Source organism: Trachemys scripta, chromosome 4 (genome assembly GCF_013100865.1).
Source record: "Trachemys scripta elegans isolate TJP31775 chromosome 4, CAS_Tse_1.0, whole genome shotgun sequence".
In the NCBI taxonomy this organism is placed as follows: domain Eukaryota; kingdom Metazoa; phylum Chordata; order Testudines; family Emydidae; genus Trachemys; species Trachemys scripta.
In genome coordinates, this window is record NC_048301.1 from 60,077,069 (window position 1) to 60,098,184 (window position 21,116).

The 21,116-nt window shown below is 48.0% G+C and overlaps 1 protein-coding gene across 2 annotated transcripts in view; it reads left to right on the plus strand.

Annotated features, from left to right (window-relative positions):
- The window catches only part of SPINT1 (serine peptidase inhibitor, Kunitz type 1), a 29,664-nt gene that overhangs the window by 4,018 nt on the left and 4,530 nt on the right, over window positions 1-21,116 (plus strand). Inside the window, exons 3-9 of one of the 2 annotated variants that reach the window (XM_034769288.1) lie at window positions 13,720-13,871; window positions 15,334-15,469; window positions 16,478-16,648; window positions 17,317-17,343; window positions 17,682-17,807; window positions 18,755-18,805; window positions 20,607-20,777. In XM_034769288.1, the coding sequence (XP_034625179.1) occupies window positions 13,720-13,871; window positions 15,334-15,469; window positions 16,478-16,648; window positions 17,317-17,343; window positions 17,682-17,807; window positions 18,755-18,805; window positions 20,607-20,777 (834 nt within the window). The remainder of the gene's footprint in view (window positions 1-13,719; window positions 13,872-15,333; window positions 15,470-16,477; window positions 16,649-17,316; window positions 17,344-17,681; window positions 17,808-18,754; window positions 18,806-20,606; window positions 20,778-21,116) is intronic. The other variant, XM_034769289.1, reaches the window with a different exon arrangement.

Below are 21,116 nucleotides of genomic sequence, written 5' to 3' on the forward strand. Positions count from 1 at the left end.
TGCCCCAGGATGGAATCCCGTCCCGCACCTTAACTCCCTTCCAGAGCCCTCACCCCTCTTGCATCTCGACCCCCTGCCCCAGTCCTGAGCCCTCTCCCGCACCCCTGCCCCAGCCCTGAGCCCCCTCCTGCACCATAACTCCCTCCCAGAGCCTGCACCCCAGCCCAGAGCCCCCTCCTGGAGTCTGCACTCCTCCCGCACCCAACCCTCTGCCCCAGCCCTGAGTCTGCTCCTGCCCTCTGAACCCCTCAGCACCAGCCCAGAGCACCCTCCTGCACCCCAAACTCCTTATCGCTGGCCCAACCCCAGAGCCCGCACCCCCAGCCAGAGCCATCACCCCCTGCCCCAGCCCAGTGAAACTGAGTGAGGGTTGGGGAGAGCGAGCAACGGTGGAAGGGGGAATGGAGTGAGTGGGGACGGGGCCACGGAGAGGGTGGGGGTGTTCAGTTTTGTGCTATTAGAAAGTTGGCAACCCTAAATAATACTGACATTCCCGGTTTAGTCTTGCAGTAGAGACTAGACAGACCATACAGTCTTCACAAGTTGTACTACAGTTATCATGCTAAAGATCCAGAATGCAGCACTGCTTGAGACTACACACTATTGCCAACCCCCAAGCATTTAAAAATCATGAGTCAGGCCCTAATAAAATCAGGAGACTGATGTAAAAATCATGAGATTTAAAAACCATATTTGGGGGTCTCTTTTTCTTCTGGATTCTGAGCCTTTACTAAGCATTTGGGTTATGTTTTTCTAGTCCCCTCGCAATAATGAAGGCGAGAAACTTTTCAAAATGAAAGCTGTGTTTCTCCTGCCAACTTGTGATTCCAGCTGCTGGGGCTTTTAGAAAAAACACCAGAATCATGAAACTCAGGATAAAATTGCAAGCGTTGGTAACACTGAGTCTAAAATACAACTTTGGGGTCTCATCTAAGAGTGTTTTCACTGTGCTAGGGGGATGCTCTGATTTAAGTAGGTCCCATATCAAGGCAACAATCATCATCTGCTCCCTCTGACACACAAGCTAACTGCTCTCCTAAGTCTCTGGTCATAGTATTATCCTTGAAGGCACAGCATGTGTTCCTCTGCCATTTCAAGCACAAACTTTGTTCTAAGGTTTCTCTCTGGCTCTTGAGGCCGGGCTCACCGTGAGTTTTACTAGCAATAATAGCATGCAAAGTTTAAGTAACTACTACATAGGTTTATTCTGGATCTAGGCAAACCAGTTTGGGAGGGGAAAATAACTTCCCTGAACCTTTGCCCATTTCTAGAACTGAATCTTTTGTTAATATTGTGAAATACTTGGTTACACTTGATTTGCTTCCAGTTCGTGGCTCATGACTGTTAACCTGCAGGACTCTGGAAATGCTTGTTCTCACCAAATTTCCAACCCAGATTTGCAGATTCAAAGTTCATCTATGTATCCAAACTGTAGGATACTTCTCTGAGCTGATACCCAGCCCAGATGCTCTGGACTAGCTTCCATTTTGTAATAAATACAGCACAGTTATGCCTATCTAACAGGGACTTCTCTCCTACCTCTAGCGAATAACCCTATGTGAGATACATCATGCTGCCCTAATGGCATCTGCTGGCTTCTACAAGCCAGACTGCTCATTAAGCCTGTTGCCTAAGGCATTTTTTCAGCTGAAAGAGCCCCTGCATCAGGTGGGGCGGCTGCTCTATAATTAAAGGTGCAGTACACAGATTGACCTCTCCGCACACTGGCATGGTCACTATTGACTGACCATGCTGGGAGTAGTGAATCTGACTGAGGTCCTGCGTGCTTTAAGACTCAAACCATGCTAGCAAATTGATCCCAAATTAATGAAACAAGCAAAAACAAAGATCAGCAGAAGAACCTTCCCCTGGGAATCCTCTCTAAGCTTCAAGGAAATAATGTTTGCCTCTCACAAACCCTGAGCGGTGTGGCAAGCTGCTTTATTCTAAAGCAGTGACCCTTGAGAAACACTTCAACAAGGTGGAAGCACTGAGAGTCCTGTTGGGTTGCCCCTATGGTTATAATGAGATTGGCTTGAACTGCAGTGAGCACCCTTTTAAAAACTCTTATGGAAAAATCCTTAATAGGTTCTCATTCGGTAATAACTTTTCTTCAAAAAGCAACAGAGGGTCCTGTGGCACCTTTAAGACTAACAGAAGTATTGGAGCATAAGCTTTCGTGGGTGAATGCCCACTTCATCAGACGCATCTGATGATCTGTTGGTCTTAAAGGTGCCACAGGACCCTCTGTTGCTTTTTACAGATTCAGACTAACACGGCTACCCCTCTGAAACTTTTCTTCAGAACTTTTAAACCAACCTTTATAATGCTTCTATAGTGGGGATCATTCTCTATTAAATTATGTGCTTTTTATAATAACTCTGTTTCATCTCTGATATGGTCAATAGGAGGGATTCCTAAGAAATTGCTTCCAAACAAGGAAATATTGCATTTTCTCTCTCTCCCACCCAGTTTGATTTGTATTCCCCCACCTCCTTCAGAAGCATTTTTTTTCCTTAGAGAAATTCAACTCCCTTCTACCTGGCAACCTCAATGTTTCCATTCATGACATTGGCGTGTTACTATGAAGAGAGAATTACTGTGTTAATGGGGGAGGCTGAATAAACACTCTCAGGAAATTATTTGCTTCTGAGTACCTTCCTTGGGGAAGTGATGAAAGAGCAGTGTACTTTGTATGGGGATTGTTTAGCAGTGGTACACAACTTCGTTGTTGGTCCCTGCCTGGTTATGTGTATAAAACTACCTTGCTAGTCTGTTTTTCAGCATGTTTGTTTGGGTGGCTTTTGACTCTTAAAATTTCTAGTGGGAAAACTTCCTAATTCTGATCAGTGCAGATTTCAAATCGTTTTCAGGTATCTCTTTAAATACTGCTTTATAATCTCCGTATTGCCAGTCTCACACTTTCAGAAATCATGAGACTGGCTTATTATTATTTTAATGAAAGCTTAGATTCTCACATAACTGCATGGCTCCATGAGGCTGGACCTTTTGGAAGAACATCAGATATCACGAGACTCATAAAATCATGAAAGTTGACAACATTTTATCACGAAAGCTTATGCCCAAATATATCTGTTAGTCTTTAAGGTGCCACCAGACTCCTTGTTGTTTTTGTTTATGTACATTTTACTGAAACTTTCTAAACTCAAAAGAGCACTAAAAATCCAGGCTGTTTTCCTTTTTAATGGAGACTTTTCGAAGATGTAAGTATCAAATTCTCTTAACTTTGTGGAGTTCTGTTTGCTGATGGGTTAACATAGGAAAATTACCTCCCAAAAGCCACTTCCTGTTGCTGAGGTTTGTCTCAGTCCAAGGAGCATTTGGTTGTAAAGATTAGCTGGAAAATGAATTTCACCCAGCTGCAGGTGAAGAATGTTACAGCTTGTACAAGTGCCAGTTAGAGCCGGTTCCTACTTGAATGACTTGGGTTGACATTAAGGGCTCTCTCTAAATAAATAAAAAAAACTGTTCTTTTTGTTGTTCTTTCTGAAGATGTTGAGTAGTCACAATTCCAGCTGAGGTCCATGGAGGAAGGAAGAGGATTCTCAGCACTCTGAAAACCAGACTCTGAATGTTTGGTAAAATTCCTTCTCTCCTTGTTAGAGACTTTGCTTGTGTGCAAGTGATTGGCCTCTTTTTTTTTTTTTTTTTTTTTTTTTTGAATGGGGATGGTGATGGGGGAACTTACTGAATCCTAGAGATGGAATCTAGAACTGAAGTGACCTGTTAGTCAGGGTGACCCAAAGAGGAGAAAGTGCTGCCTCTCTACCCAGAATCCTGGGGGAGATGGATATAAGTGATAAACTGATCAGCAGTGAAATATTTGGCATGTGAATGGCATACATTAGATTTCTTGGAAACCATGCAATCCCTGGCAAATGCAAAGCCCAAATGGCTGTGTAGGGAAAATGAATCCTTCTTCCTTGCCCTGCAAACAAACCAAACCCTGACAACTCATCACATACAGGGCCAGCTCTAGGCACCCGCAAAACAAGCTGGTGCTTGGGGCGGCACATTTCTAGGGGCGGCATTCTGGCACTGGCCATGCCGCCCCTAAAAATGTGCCCCGGCCACCCTAGCTCACCTCCGCTGCTGCCGCTCGTGCGCCATGGCTCGCGAAGCAGCTGATTTGCGCGCCGCTGCTCGCCCTCCCTCTCAGGCTCTCAAACCTGGGAGGGAGGGGGAGATCCCGAGCGGCCGCGGTGCGCGAAACAGCTGATTGGCGCGCCGCTGCTCCCCCTCCCTCCCAGGTTTGAGAGCCTGGGAGGGAGGGGGAGATCCCGAGTGGCCACGGCGCGCGCGCTGCTTCTCCCCCCCCTCCCTCCTAGGCTTGAGAGCCTGGGGGGAGGAGGCAGGGCTGGGGATTTGGGGAAGGGGCGGAGTTGAGGCGCGGGTGGGGTAAGAAAAAAACGGGGGGGGGGGGGGACCAAAATTGTTTTTGCTTGGGGCGGCAAAAATCCTAGAGCCGGCCCTGATCATATAGCAGCTGGAGCCTCCTGTCTGTCCCTACTCAGGCCTTTGATCCACACAGAGTGGCAAATCTCCCTGCAGTGCCTTTGCCATGCCAACATGACTCTCCTCCCAAGGGGGGATCTTCTCGTGCAGCCTTCTGCCTGCCCCAACCTCAGCCCGTGAAATAGCCCCACAGCATTTCCACAGGGTTTAGGCCTTTTCATTTCGTGTGGGGGGAGTTCGGTCCCTGGCCTGAATGCTACACGCTGGGTGTCTGGGCACTACACTGAGTGCCCTTAACCTTGCTGGTTTATAAGTAGCAGCACATACTTTTCCGGAGGTCATTTAAGGCTCTCATTAATTGTGGAAACATGTAGAAATGCCAGCTGAAAATACTTGACTTGTTGTAAGTTCATAGCCCATTGCCATGGATGTGGTCCTGTAGGCAATTAATTCGTCTTTGACTACTAGCGGTAAATCTGCCCAATGGCTTTTGATGGGATGTTAGATGGGGTGGGATCTGAGTTACTACAGAGAATTCTTTCCTGGGTGTCTGGCTGGTGAGTCTTGCCCACATGCTCAGGGTTTAGCTGATCACCATATTTGGGGTCGGGAAGGAATTTTCCTCCAGGGCACATTGGAAGAAGCCCTGGGTTTTTTTTGCCTTCCTCTGCAGCGTGGGGCACGGGTCACTTGCTGGAAGATTCTCTGTATCTTGAAGTCTTTAAACCGTGATTTGAGGACTTCAATGGCTCAGACACAGGTTTGATACAGGAGTGGGTGGGTGAGATTCTGTGGCCTGCATTGTGCAGGAGGTCAGACTAGATGATCATAATGGTCCCTTCTGACCTTAAAGTCTATTATTCTATCCTAATGGTTACTAATAGGTGTGTCTTGGTATCAACCAGACCTTTATGTTGACAGGGGAGGTGGTGGGAAAGAGTCTTCAAAATAAGTGTGTCCAATTCATATGGTGAGCATGGGAGGACTGGCAGTGACGTGCCTCTTATTCAGTGGCTTTAAGTGCTGTGTGCGGGGTACGCGGTGCTGCTATTTTGTGTACAGCTTGCAAATGAAATGCCAGTTCTAATTGTACATGGGGACCTGTGCTGTTGAAGTGGCTGGGCACCTCCATGCACCATTATCTATTCCTTGACAGCCTTCATGTCTCTGGGGGAATGATAGTTGCTAGAATAAACTAAATGTTCAGTTGGAAAGACTCAGATCTTCTGGTATGGAGCCCAGTGTAAAGTTCTGTAGGTGGCTGCGTCTCCTGCCAGCACGGAAGGACTCTGGTGCACTCCCACAATATGGTCATACTGGATCAGGCCAAAGATCCATCTAGCCCAGTATTCCCTCTGGGAATGAACAGAACAGGTAATCATCAAGTGATCCATCCCCTGTCACCCATTCCCAGCTTTTGACACCATCCCTGCCCAACCTGGCTAATAACTCAAAAATCTTTTTGCCTTATGATACAAATATATTAATCTTGGCTACCTTTTGTTCAGTCTAGCTAAGAGTCCAATATCTTTTACATATGACTTGTTAATGGGGAATCATCAACCAGTGGGGGTGTTTTTAGTGGTTCCCACAAGAACCAGTTCTCAGCCCAATACTATTTAACGTACAATCAATTTGGAGGCACCTAGAGGATAATAGGATGCTAAATAATAACCAACATGGAATTGTCAAGAACAGATCATGCCAAACCAACCTAATTTCCATCTTTGGCAGGGGTATTGGCCTAGTGGATAGAGGAGAAGCAGTAGAATCATAGAACTGGAAGGGACCTCGAGAGGTCATCTAATCCAGTCCTCTGCACTCAAGGCCGGACTAAATATTATCTAGACCATCCCTGACCGGTGTTTGTCCAACTTGCTCTTAAAAATCCCCAATGATGGAGATTCCACAATCTCCCTAGGCAATTTATTCCAATGCTTAACCACTCTGACAGTTAGGAAGTTTTTCCTAATGTCCAACCTAAACCGCCCTTGCTGCAATTTAATCCCATTTGCTTCTTGTCCTATCCTCAGAGGTTAAGAAGAACAATTTTTCTCCCTCCTCCTTGTAACAACCTTTTATGTACTTGAAAACTGTTATCATGTCTCCACTCAGTCTTCTCTTCTCCAGACTAAACAAACCCAATTTTTTTCAATCTTCCCTCACAGGTCATATTTTCTAGACCTTTAATTATTTTTGTTGCTCTTCTCTGGATTTTCTCTGGTTTGTCTACATCCTTCCTGAAATATGGCACCCAGAACCGGACACAATACAGTAGATGTGCTATATCTTGATTTTTTTTTTTTTTTTTTTTTAAGGAAGGCTTTTGATGCAGTCCCACATGATGTTCTCATAAGCAAACTAGGGAAATGTAGTCTAGGTGAAATTGCTACAACCTGGGTGAGACACTTCCCAGGGATACCCAGCCTTGTGTGGCACCTTGGTATCACCTGCCCTTAGCGTGAGGAAGCCTTGTCTGTGCCTGCTGTGGGTCAGCGCCCCACCTCCACAGGCAATACGAGCACTCCCCTCTAGGCCTCACAGGCTCTGCTGTCACTTGACAGGTTAGCGATTAGCACATTCAGTCCCTTGTCCACTGGACCCTCCCAGCATTCCCAGATTCACTGCTTCCAAAGACACAGGACACCCCAGCTTACCAGTTCCACTTCAGAGCACCGCTCTGCTGAACACACAGCACTTGGATATGTTTACAGTGAAATCAAGTATAACAAACCAAATATTGCTCACTCAAAATGCTTGCAGCACTTTACAGCCAGGCTGGCTATGTCCCTTCTTTCATGAGACAAGCACGCTGTCATCTTGCCTCTGTGGTCAGGTTGCCAGGTGTCTTGTTTTTGACCGGAAAGTCTGATCGAAAAGGGGACCTGACAGTACTACTGACCAGACATCAAAAGTCTGGTTACCTGAGTAACCATCCGCAGTCAACTTCTGCTCTACCATTGGGAGAGTGGGAAGAGCAGCTGCTGCTGGAACTGGAGGAGCTCTCAGGAACTGCCTGGCTCCAGCGGCAGTGCCAGTGCAACCACTAGGCGAACTAGGCAGCCACCTATGGTGCCAAGTGGTTGGGGGCACCAAAAAGGCACACTCAGGGGAGGCTGTGGAGTGGAGGTGAGCTGGGGCAGGGGAGTGCAGGGAGGGCTGCCTGCAGCAAGTAACGGGGGGAGGGGCATGCAGGGGAACCGCTCCCCATCCCAGCTCACCTCCGCTCTGCCTTGTCCCCTGAGCAGCAGCCCCCACTCTAATTCTCCCCCCCTCCCAGGCTTGCCGTGCCAAACAGCTGATTGGTGCCGCAAGCCTGGGAGGTGAGAGAAGTGGAGCAGCGCTGGCATGCTCAGGGGAGAAGGCGAAGCGGAGGTGAGCTGGGGCGGGGAGCTGCCCGGGCAGAAGGGGAGCAGGGAGCTGCCGCAGGGGTGGGAGGGAGCCACAGGGCTGGGAGCTGCCGTAGGGGAGGCTCCCTGGGTGGGGAGCTGCCACGGAGGGGGCTCCCAGTTCTCTTCCCCATGACCCCTGCCCCGCCCCAGCCTCGCCCCCACTCCCCTGAAGATTGCAGCCAGGCCCGACCTTGCATGGTAAGTGGAGCAACCTGGCCCCAGCCTGGTCTGCTCACCTGGCTCCCAGGTTTGGGGGAGGCGGGAGAGGGGAACCACCCCCCACACTCACCAGCAGCATGGCTGGGAGCCAGGGGAGTGGAGCAGGCTGGGGCCAGGTCACTCCACTTCCCGCAGGAAGTGGCCAGCCTCCCTCCCATGGATGCCTGAGGCTGGGCCCCACACAGCCCCCCCGTGGAGGCTGCGTAGGGCACCAAAATAGCTAGGGCCGCCCTAGCTCCCTGGGCCGGAGGGAGGGCGCAAGGTGGAAGTTTCGCCTAGGGCGTGAAATATCCTTGCACTGGCCCTGTCCAGCGGAGAGAGGTACCAGTGGCCAGTCCCCAGGGAGAGGGATCCTGAAGCACGTGATGTTTGAGAAGTGGGGCTGGTGGCTGGGTTTACTGCCCGGGCCCCTCTCTCAGCCTCCTTTGTGCCTTGCCCCTGGAGTGCTACCCCCAGTCACCCCATCCCCCAACCTCTGGATCATGGCTCTTCCTGCCCCAGTCACACACCCTAGAACTTGGCTCTCCCTTTGAATGTTCTGCCCCAGTCACCCCTCCACCCCTAGAGCCCTGCTCAGCTGGCGGAGGGAGGCAGGTGGAGAGAGCAGTGAGTGATGGGCAGGGAGGGGGAGAGGCAGAGCAGGGAGAGGGCGTGGGGGGTAGAGGCAGGACGGAGTGGGGAGGTTCCAGCGCTTAGTATCCGTTTTTCACAAATTAGAAAGTTGGCCACCCTACTCCTTGGTGAAGGACCCAGCGTGTCGCTTTGCACTCTGATAGACCAGAACAATCCTTTGTCTGTAGTGATAAACTGTTTGTTTAGTGCTGTAGATTTCCTCTCCTTTTGCCTGTCGCTCCCTATGCAAATACATAATGAGGCATCTGATACACAAATGGCCAGGCAGGAAGCTAGGTCTTTATTGTGTTCTGCCTGAAGGGAACATTTTGGAAATATGTCACCTCCTGATGACCTTAGGGTTGCCAACTTTCTAATCACACAAAACTGAACACCCCTACCCCGCCCCTTCCCCGAGGCCCCATCCCCGCTCATTCCATCCCCCCTCCCTCCATCGCTTGCTCTCCCCCACCCTCCATCACTTTCACCGGGCTGGGGCAGGGGTTTGAGAGGGGGTGAGGGCTCTGGCTGGGGGTGCAGGGATCTGGGATGGGGTCAAGGATGAAGGGTTTGGGGGGCAGGAGGGGTCTCTGAGCTGGGGCCAAGGAGTTTGGAGTGTGGGGGGGTGGGCTCCAGCTGGGGGTGAGGGCTCTGGGGTGGGGGATGAGAGGTTTGGGGTGCAGGAGGGGACTCAGGGCTGGGATAGGGGGTTTGGGGTGTGGGAGAGGATTTCAGGTGAGGGGTCCAGAAGGTGCTTACTACAGTTCCCAGGAAGTTGCTGGCAGGTCTCTGCAGCCTCTAGACGCATGGGCAGCCAGTAAGGCTCTGAGCACTGCCCTTGCATCTGCAGGTGCTGCCTGCGCAGCTCCCATTGGTAGCGATTCCCAGACAATGGGAGCTGCTTAGCTGGCACTCAGGGCACGGGCAGCCAGAGAGCAGGTGGCTGCTTCCAGGAGCCACGCGGAGCTAGGGCAGGCATGGAACCTGCCTTAGCCCTGGGCCCCCGCTGTGCCACTGACCGGACTTTTAATGGTCCGGTCAGTGATGTCGACCAGAGCTGCCGGGGTCCCTTTTTGCCTGGACATTCCGGTCAAAAACCGGACACCTGGTAACCCTGTACAGCTGCAATGCGTCTATTAATGGCCCACTCCTGAAACCCAAATACAAATCCATAGAGCACAACTAGAGAAATGCGCACCTGTCCATATACCTATATAAAGAGGGCTGGCTCCAGGGTTTTGGCTGCGCCAAGCAGCCAAAAAAAAAAAAAAAGCCACGATTGTGATCTGCGGTGGCAATTTGGTGGGAGGTCCTTCGCTCCAAGCCGGAGTGAGGGACCGTCCGCCGAATTGCCGCTGAATAGCTGGACGTGCCGCCCCTCTCCGGAGTGGCCGCCCCAAGCACTTGCTTGCCAAGCTGGTGCCTGGAGCTGGCCCCGTGTAGAAACTGACTCCCACACCTACATGCAGATACACACGTGTATTCTCTTGTATGCATCTAACATGCACTAACAAATATACTTCCACATTATTTAGTATTACAATTGTTGTTTAGTGCCTAGACGCCTCAACTAAGATCAAGGCTCCAGGGTGGTAGGTGCTGGACATTCACGTAAAAAGAGAGATTCTGCAACAAAGAGTTTATAATGTAGCTAGACAAAGGTGGGGAGAAATGTCTGATACGTTGGCTCTTCACAATTACTAGTCAACAACATTCACTTTTTAAGAAATAATACATTTCTTTTAGCGTTCCCTTCTCTTTTAAAAACTTGACATAAAACGTGTGTATTCATTTCATAACATCAATTTTTCTGTGTGCAAGCCAGCAAAAGGAATAAAAGTCAGTTAGGCTGAAAATTTCATTCACACAGGTATACGTACATGTGGCAATACATGCCCCTCCTTACAGAAAGACAGTCTTACACATACAATGCATGCATGCACACAGTTGCCTAACAGAGACACTTTTTTCATACGCTTTCTTGGGACCCTAGCGGGGAGGCAGCACAGGAGTTCCAACAGGCCACAGGGCCCTGAGAGGGGCAGTCTTGTTCTCCTCCCCTCCTCTCCAGCAGCAGCACTCGGAGACAGGGATACGTTCCTCGAACTCTTGGGTGCTGGAGATGGGGCGATAGACCGCGGTTTGCCACAGGGCACACACTACCGCTTGAGCCCAGACACAGGAGGAGCGCGAGGGGGAGATGATGGCTGGCAGCAGCGGGAGAGGCACGCGCCACGACCCCTCAACAGCCGCCCGCTGAGCGCTCAGGAGTCGCGCTAATTCGTCCCCAAGGGGGCACTGGGTTTACAACTGGTTGAAAGACTGGACTAAAAGGGTACTTACTAGTGGTTCACTGTCATACTAGGAGCGGGTATCTAGTGGGGTCCACCCGAGGTCTATCCCAAGTCTGGTACTAGTCAATAGTTTCATTAATGACTTGGATAATGGAGGGCAGAATATGCTTATAAAATTTGTGGATGACACTAAGCTGGGAGGGTTCGCAAGCACTTTGGAGGAAAGGATTAGAATTCAAAAGGACCCTGCCAAATTGGAGAATTGGTCTGAGATCAACAAGATGAAATTCAGTAAAGACAAGCACAATGTAGTATACTTATGAAGGAAAAATCAAATGCACAGCTACAAAATGGGGAATAACTGAGTAGGTGGAAGTAATGCTGAAAAGGATTTACGGGTTATAGCGAATCACAAATTGAATATAAGCCAACAAGATGATGCAGACAAGATGATGCAGTTGTGAAAAAGGCTAATATCATTTTTGGGAGTATTAATGAGAATGTCCTATGTAATACAAGGGAGGTAGTTGTTCCTCTGTCCTTGGCATTGTTGAGGCCTCAGCTGGAGTACTGTGTCCAGTTTTGGGTGTGTCACTTTCAGAAAGATGTGGACAAATTGGAGAGAGTCTAAAGGAGAGCAACAAAAATGACGAAAGGTTTAGAAAACATGATCTATGAGGAAAGGTTAAAAATTGGGCATGTTTAGTCTTGAGAAAAGAAGATTGAGAGGGGACCTGATAAGTCTTCAAATATGTTACGGGCTGTAATAAAGAGGATGGAGATCAGTTGTTCTCCATGTCCACTGAAGGTAGGACAAAAAGTAGTTGGCTTAATCTGCAGCAAGGGAGATTTAAGTTAGACATTAAGAAAAACATTCTAACTATAAGGATAGTTAAGTAGTGGAATAAGCTTCCAAGGGAGGCTTTGCATAAACTGTTTTGAATCCCCATCTTTGGGGCTTTTTAAAAACACCTGTCAGATGGGGTGCCCAAGGTACACTTGGTCCTGCTTCAGCATAGGGGGATGGCACTAGCTGACCTCTTGAGGTGCCTTCCAGCCCTACATTTTTATGAATGATTTTGATAAAAAATTCTGTGGAATAAAATGTAAAATCATTGCTGATGACGATTGCAAGCGAGACAAAGACTGGAGTAGTACATTTGATTACAGGGATGTGTCACTTATACAGAGTGCTCTGGATGGCTTGTGCCCAGTTTTCTATCAAACATTTTAATACAGCCAAATGCAAGGTCTTACATCGAGGAACAGAGAATGTAAGCCATAATTACAGGATGTGAGGTTTGGCAAGCAGTGGCCATGGAAAGAACTTGAGTATCCACTGTAATTCTGTGGCTAAAGGGTTCATGTGATGCTTGCTGCATCAACAGGATTGTTTAGTGGGGAGGTGATATAGAGTAGTAGTAGGGTCTCACAAAGCTACTAGAATACTTTGTCCAGTTTTTGTGTCAATACTCTAAAGGATTTGGGGAGGGGAAAAATAGGAGGCAGTTCAGACAAGAGCTGCAAAGAATTATGGTCTGGAAAATGCATCTCACAATGAGAGACTTAAGGAGATTGAGTCTATTCAGTTTATTGAAGAGAGGGCCAAGAGGTGAGTTGATCATGGCTTAGAAGAATTTACTCAGGAAGAAGATGCCTAATGCCAGAGGGCTATTTAATCTAGTAGGCAAAAGGCACAGCAAGATCTAATGTCTGGAACTTGAATCTAGAAAAACTCAAATTGAAAATAAGGTGTAAGTTTTTAATAGTGAAGGTAATTAACCATTGGAATAGTTTGGAGATTTGTTGGATTCTGATCCTCCCTCTATAGTAACCTTTTATAGCACAGTATAAGGCTTTCATAGCTGGATTATAAAGCAAGACTGGATGACTTCTTAAAAGATGTGGTTGAATTTGAGTATACATTATTGGGCTTGATGCAGAAATTATTGGGTGAAGTTTTATGGCCTGCATTCTGTTTTCACTGGCCTGTTCCCATGATGAGGATTTACTTTTGCCTTTTATATTTTCCAGAGTGACCTTTTGATCCAGATTGTGTTAGTGGTGCGAAGGGAGGGGTGTGGTCCATGGGATGGCATTTGAATGCTGTGCAAGATTTTTTTTTCAAGGGGGGGGCTATATTCTCCAGAGACAATGAGTTTTGAATAGAAATATGGAATAAGTGGATTATATTGCCTCCCACTTCCTCCCCAAGTGTCTCCTTAAATTGGGTATTGGAGGGAATTAATTGGTAGAAGATGTTGAACTGATTCCTTGTCTAACACCAACATTAAATTGTGTGTGTGTGTGTGTGTAGTTTATGTGAAATTCATGAGTGTTAGGAGTCCACAGCTGTAGGAACAAGGTGTTCCCTTGTCACTTATACTTCTTCCTACAGGTGAAATCTCTAAGTAGTTGCAATTGGCTCAAAGAGACTGGCTGCAGTATGGATTACTGACCAGTCACATTTAATAATGGAGGAGATGGGTGAGGTAAGAGAAATAATTCTGCTCCAGACCCTTGAAACTGACCTGGCATTCCTCATGCACCACTTTGCTGTCTCAGAGTGATTTGCTTACAAACACAGAATGATGAAACATCTTCCTATTTAACTGACTGGAACCCACATGTATTCAGTCTGGGGGAATCCCACCCTCTTCCTGGTTGAGACAAGACTCAAGTCTTTCTGCTTCTTACCTAAGCCTTTTGTTGCCTTTCTTCTCCAGATGATAAGCCTCCCAAAGCCCGTGCTGGGATGGACATGAAAGTGCAGCCTCAGGAGCCAGTGTTACTGAGAGGCACAGAGAGCTCAGATGACCATGGGATTGTCAGTTATGATTGGAAACTTCTGCATGGTGACACCTCTGCGGTGCTGGAGGTAGGGAGCGGAATGCGTGCTGCTTTGCTTGCCCAGAGGCTCATGCTGTCTACACCAAATATTTTGCAAGTGATCAATATCTTATCCTTCCCTCTTCATGTTGTTGCAGCCAAGCGTCTGCTCTCTATCTCACCCCTCTTTAGAGTGAATTAAGGGAAGAGGAGTTGAGGGAAGAAGCTGGGCTAGAATGACAGTTTCCTATCATATGCTACCTTTTTCTGTCTCTTCCTCTCTTGCCCATGCATCTTCCATACTTTATACACTGGACCCTCGCTAGAACGCGCGTCTATATAGCGCAAATTCGCATATAACGCGGTCGCGGCCATGGATCCCAAATGTAATTACTTTAATTGCAATTCATTTTAACGAGGTCCCCGCTATAACGCAGTCCTCGTGTTAATGCAGTATTGCGCATGGATCCCAAATCCCGCATTCTAGCGAGGGTCTGGTGTACTTCCCTGCTGTCGTCACTCAGTGGTTCTGTCATTGCTTAGTGAGCTAACCTTCCTCCTCTCCATCAGGAAACTCTTGCAGCACAGGAAGTCAAGAATCCAGTGAATGCTCCTAGACTCTCATCCCCTGTGTGGTCTACGGGAGGGGGAAGAGAGAGAAAACAGTATATAAATTGCTATAACCATCTTTGCTTCTTAGTGCGTGTCTTTGAGCGAGGTAACTGACCCATACTCTGGTTCTGCTATGCTCTGATTGCTAGCCTTCTCCTCTGCAAATGGGCTAGCTCTTATCCCTGTGGCTTGTCCCTAGAGTTCTGCTCCTGTTCTCATTGGGATGTTCTCTGATTTCATCACTGTCTTGGATAGTTGCTTCTCCCTGTTCGAATCCTGCAATCCTTACATGCCTGAAAGGCTACATAGAATCATATGAGCTAATTAAAGCCAAGACTCAGGACCCATTGATGCCTGCTGTCAGATGGCATGGCTGGTGTACACAAAGACTAGTAAGCAACAACAACACACTTAGAACGCCTGTCACTGAGGCGTTCTTTACATAAGGTTTTATCATCATGTTGCAGATGGGGAAACTGAGGCACAAAGCTGCTAAGTGACTCTCAAAACTGCACAACAAATCAGTGGCAGAGTGTGGAATAGAACCCATGCCTCCTGACTCCTGTCTGGCTGTAAGATCATCAGGGCCTGTAGCACTACTGGGCTTATTGGCTAGTCCAAAGTGTAGTGCCCCAAAGACCACCAGTATCTAGATTGAGCATGCTACGGTGCTGAGGCTGTGGTGTTATCTGCCTCCCTTAGCCCACTTGGGCATGGGCAGCCAGAATCTAGCCCATAGTTGTAAAGAATCCCAGAGTGCTTTACAAAATGACAATGGGTGGAAGCCTATTCCAGGTTTAGCTCAGCGGCTCTCCTCCTGATGCAACACACACACATGCACATACCCCCCTATGGTTTGATATGCCAGCTCCTTCTATGACTGTTTTGCTTTCTCGAAGGAAGAGGAAAATCAAGCCAAGATCTCCAACCTGCAGGAGGGGCAGTATGTCGTCCAGCTCACTGTCACAGACAGTGCTGGCCAGCAGGACTCCACCAACATCACGATCATGGTCCTGACAGCTGAACAGACTGAAGGTGAGTCTACCCAGATAGACCTTTGAACTAGAATCTCCAGGGGTCCCAGCTAAAATAGCTTGCTAATAACCTATTAGAGCAACAAAGTATGTTACCAGCACTCTTCTGGGAGATGGTGCATGGGAATACCATATGTTGAGGGACTGGAGGCAGGATAACTGTATGAAGTTTCTCGAGATGAAAATTCAACCTACCATGCCTAAATTTTATAAATATAAAGTCTCCCCGTCCACCACTGCCTGTCTCAGTTTCTCCAGTCCCCATGTAGAACTAACACATGGTAATGAACTGACTGTGTGTGTGAGACTCTGCCCTTTATCGCATGGGACCAAAACTGATCAGCTCTATATCATAGACCTTACGATTGTCCTTTAGCTCAGGTAAGAGCTTGTGCTTTTGGAGAAGCAGTACGTGTGTGTGTGTGGTTTTTAATTCTTTGCTTACACTGTAAAGTGCCAAATAACCATGGTGTGCAGCATAGTGACAGCTGTCAGTGTGAAATCCTAAATGGCCATGGATTTGATTATCAAATTTGTTACAAAGGACTTGTACCTGGCAATCAAGATGTTCAGAGTTATGCATCAACGAGGCAATGTGGGTTCTTGGTGGCCATTTGGCACCAGTGCCTTAAGCAGAGGTGTCCTCCCTCCCCACAGTAAATAGACTTCCCTAGAATGCAAACAAGAAAACATTTTTAGGCGGAACCTCCTTGGACTGAGCTCAAGATATGTGTAGCCTTTGGGAGAACTCCCCCTAGCCCTCCCACAAGCCACCAGTGCCTGCTCCTGCCCTCCCTTTGCAGCTACAAAGATGGGAGAATTGGTGCCAGATTAGCTAGTGCTTGATTCCGCCCTTGGTAGCAAGCTGCAGTCATTGCTGCTGATCCAGCTCACCTCCTGATATTTCAGCAAGGCCAAGCATCCATACTCCAGCTGTGGAGTTGAAGTAAAATGAGCTCCAGCCTCGTATGCAGACTTTTTGCATTGGGGTACCTTTCTTACATTCCAGAGTTCTGCTTGGCTCCTAGTAAGGTGGGTCGGTGCCGTGGGTCCTTTCCCCGCTGGTTCTACAATCCAGCATCTCAGCAATGTGAGAAATTCACCTTTGGGGGCTGCAAGGCCAACAAGAATAACTACGTACGGGAGGAAGAGTGTAAACTTGCCTGCAAGAATGTTCAAGGTGAGTCCATCTATAGAGGAAACCCCTGGGTCAGTGGGATCTCATGGTTCCATTGATTGGCATATACTTGGTATTTAGTTTGAAGTTTCTGTCTAGTCAATGTTCCTCACCATGGTGCGAAAGAAGTTCATTAGGGACTGGTGTTTACTACACTTCAGTGGCCACAGACTTACTTTCAAAATCCTATTCCTGCTACCTATAAATGTAGCCACAGAACAAGGTGTCTTGCCCTGGAGGTGCCTGAAATTCAGCTTTCTCCTTACACCCGTTAGCAGTAGCACAGCTGAGCCTTTGTTAAGAGCCAATCAGCAAAGCTTGCAATGTGATGAATTCATGGGGCCTCTTCCAGGCCACTGTGCTTCATATTGAGCTTACAATGGGGGCAGAGGAATGGAGACAGGAAAGACAATTTGGAATAGCTTGACTGGCTTAGGAGGGGTGAGATGGGAGGGACTTCAGAGCAGTCAGTATCTTTCCCACCTTCCCTCCCCACACAGGGTATAGACTTCCTGGAAAATGCAATATGGGATTCTGGTAAACAATCAAATGTTTGTCCTGGGTAGCCGTTGTGCTAGGGTAGCCTTGGTTATTGGGGGAGGCATAGTGACAGTATAGAACAGACTCTGATTCATCAAAATAATATAGCTTTTTTTATGTCTTTTCTCGAGGTTCTTTTGGAAGGCGGGCCAAGCCAGGTAGGCATCTCATACCTCTCTGTCTAATGCAGTGTGCTCCAGTAAGTGTGAATGAGAAAGGGGTGTATAGAGACTAAAATCTAATCTCAAGAGGCAGCATGTTCACTCCCTGGGGAAAGGAGGCACGTTGCTTCATTCCACACTGACTTCCTTGGACCAAGTTCGGAGTGGCACTGATGGACTCTGAAGAGAGTACTGTCCAGGCTTCCCATGCCCCAGGAAGCTCACAGGGAGGCACAAGCCTTTCACGATGTATCTGGGTGCCAGGAGGAGAGGGTTTTCTGGTGAACACCCTTTCCTCCACCCCAAAAAACCCATAATCTGTCTTTCTATCCCAGTGTGCAATGGGAACTGTGAGTCCTTCCACTTCAAATGCAGAGATGGCTGCTGCGTTGATAGTTTCCTGGAATGCGATGAAACTTCAGATTGTGCAGATGGATCAGATGAGGCGTATTGTGAGCTGTGTAAGTACTTAGAGTCTGGGTCCTAAACGTTCCAACTTTAGTACCTGAAGATGGATACATCTCACTGTAGCATAGTACTCTGGTCTCCTAACCCAGTTGTATCTCTCACACATAAGCATCTTCACAGCACTGCCCTGTCACTAGCATTTGAGAGGCCCAACACTGCTGATCACGTTGTTCATGACTCTCCCTTACCTCCTGGATTCTTTCTCCGCTCTCTCTCCTCTGGAGTCTACCCTTCTGTCTGCGACCCTCAGGGTTCTGTCCTTTTCTCCCTCTATATCTTATCCCTGAGTGACCTTACCTGGTCTCATGGTTTCATGTACCACCTCCAAATACTTTTTGCCACCTCGACTTCTCCCAGTCTCTTAAACATTACAAGAATGTCCTGCTAACAGCTTGCACCTGACATGGCAAAAAGCTGAACTACTTAACCACCTCCTCGCTTCTGTGTCATGACAGATAATTCCTGGGGATCCTTTGTTTTCTGATCCTACAGTCTGCATATATTCTGTGATTCCCCTCTCTCTTCTCTTGAACATCAAACCAGTATTAATTTTAAAAGTCTGGAGTGACATGACTCCCCCCCCGCCTCCCCTTGGGAGGCTATTCCACAGTCAAATACATCTTGCTGTCAGGGAGTATTTCCTGATAAGGAACCTAAACTTTCCCTTCCTTAACTTCATCCCATTATTATTAGTCACACTTCCATATGTAATTCCTTTTCCACCTTTATTTTTTTTTAACTACTTTCAAATATTTGTGGACCTTGATTTATAGCTTCTTTCCCTGCCTTATGTATGATACTAGCAGAAGGGAGAAGAAAGTAGTTAGGGAGTGTCCCACAAAGACCTCTCTCTCTCCACATACCTTGGGATGGGTGGAGGAGTTTCATACTTGAGCTGGGGACTGTACATTTCTATCCTATGAGCTGTTTCTTTTTGCAGATGCAATAGAGTTCAATAAACTACGGAAAATCAATGTTACAACCACACAAGGTATTGTGACAAAGTTTCTCCTCTATCTTGGTGGGTCCTGCACTTATTGGCAGATTTTCTTGCCTCAGAGATTCACCATGTGGGTTGGGGAACAGCCCAGAGACCTTCCCCTCTAGAAGAACCCACAGTCCAGATAATTGGGAGGTTTGGGGGGAACCTGGGCCCGCCCTCTACTCCGGGTTCCAGCCCAGGGCCCTGTGGATTGCAGCTGTCTATAGTGCCTCCTGTAACAGCTGCATGACAGCTACAACTCCCTGGGCTACTTCCCCATGGCCTCCTCCAAACACCTTCCTTATTCTCACCACAGGACCTTCCTCCTGGTGTCTGATAATGCTTGTGCTCCTCAGTCCTCCAGCAACTCACCATCACCCTCTCAGCTCCTTGTGCCTTTGCTCCCAGCTCCTCACACTCACTCACCACAAATTGAAGTGAGCTCCTTTTAAAACCCAGGTGCCCTGATTAGCCTGCCTTAATTGATTCTAGCAGCTTCTTCTTAATTGGCTCCAGGTGTCCTAATTAGCCTGCCTTCCTTAACTGGTTCTAGCAGGTTCCTGATTACTCTAGTGCAGCCCTTTCTCTGGTCACTCAGGGAACAGAAAACTACTCCATCTAGTGACCAGTATATTTGCCCTCTACCAGACTCCTGTACCCCACTGGTCTGGGTCTGTCACAGTATGTATGTTACAAATCCTGAAAGGCTAGTTTAGCCTTCTTCCACGTAGTGCATAGTGGGAAATTGCCTATCCCAGAAAAGGACTCTTGCCTAGCATAAGCCAGTCAGTGCCTGACTGATCCCATTGACACTGGGTCTAAAAGCATTTCCCGAATCTATTTCAACACTGTTTGATTGCCTGAATACTATAGAGGAGGGATAACCAGAGTAAAACCGCTTCAACACGGTAAATGGTGCCATGCTCTTCCAGAGCGCTCCTCCCACCCCCATCCTCCCCCAGGCAGTAAATTGCATGGCACTCACTGCATCCATCTGTCTAAACATGGGAGGATGAAGTGCTCAGTCAACTTTGCAAGGATTTGAGTGTGTGGTTCTAATGCCAGACCTGATGCCTAGACCACACTCGGATGCCTTCTGGGGAAACCTATGGATAAGTGGCAGTTCTGCTTGGCAGTGTCCTGTTTAAGTGAACTTTGAACCCTTGGCAGCCAGGCACTGGTGTAATGTTAGATGGATGAGAACCTCAGGATTAACTTTGGACTCTACCCCACCCTCTCTCTGTTCAAATATCCGTTCTAACCGACCAACGGCAGCTGTTGGGTTCGTTAGTTCTTGCTCATTGCAGTGATTGGTGGAGTGCTCTCCCTGCTCTGTGGAGAGGGGAGACTTTCCCTTCTTTTAAGCCACCATGCTTAGAGCTTGTCTACACAGGGAAGTGACCTCAGAATAAGGTAGGGTGTGAATTTAACATGCTAGAGCTATTTGGTGGAGTAGCTATTGCAGTCAATTCCTCTTGTAGACAAGTCCTTACTGGGGGGCACTGATCTCTCTCTCCTGATGGGAACAGCATTATCCTCTTCCAGCCTCTGCTAAAATGCCCTAATTAGCTACATCCTCCCCCCCCCCCCATGCACTTTCGGGGCTGTGAGGGTGATTGTTGCCAGTGCGTCGCAATTGGTTGGCAGTTATGTCAATCGGATGTTGATAATCTTTGCTAACTCTAGGAAATAGGTGCCACAAAGTGGCTTGGAGACTGAAGAGTGGCACACGGGGCACTAGAGGAGTTACAAAGCGCGGATGCTGTGTAAATGTGCTGGTTGAGCCCGAACACCTCTCTTGCTTTGCCAGGTCACTGTGTAGATTTACCAGACACTGGGATGTGCCAAAAGAGCATCCCCCGCTGGTACTACAACCCATTCACCGAGAAATGTGACCGCTTCACCTATGGGGGCTGTGAAGGCAACCGAAATAACTTTGAGGAAGAAGAAGAGTGTCTGAAATCATGTGCAGGCATCACAAGTAAGCAGCAGGGCTGTGGAGTGTGGGGGCCAGCATCTCTACCACAGTGAAACCCTCCAAGTTAAATTCCCTGGCTCCAAATAGGCCAGAGCTCTGCAGAGCATGAGATGGAGCATTGCTCTCTAACCCTGGCCTCTCTCCACAAAGCTCCTCATTCTGTCTGATTGCTCATGTGGAGCACCCAGAAAATAACACTCTGCAGTACAATTTCCCCCAGGCCACCCTACTTTTCTTGGGAGTTTCTGGAGCTCCGTTACTGCTGTGAACTGGAAGAGCATTTTGGATATCGATGTGCAAGGCATTGGTTCTTGGATGTCCAGCCAGAGAGAATTCCAATAG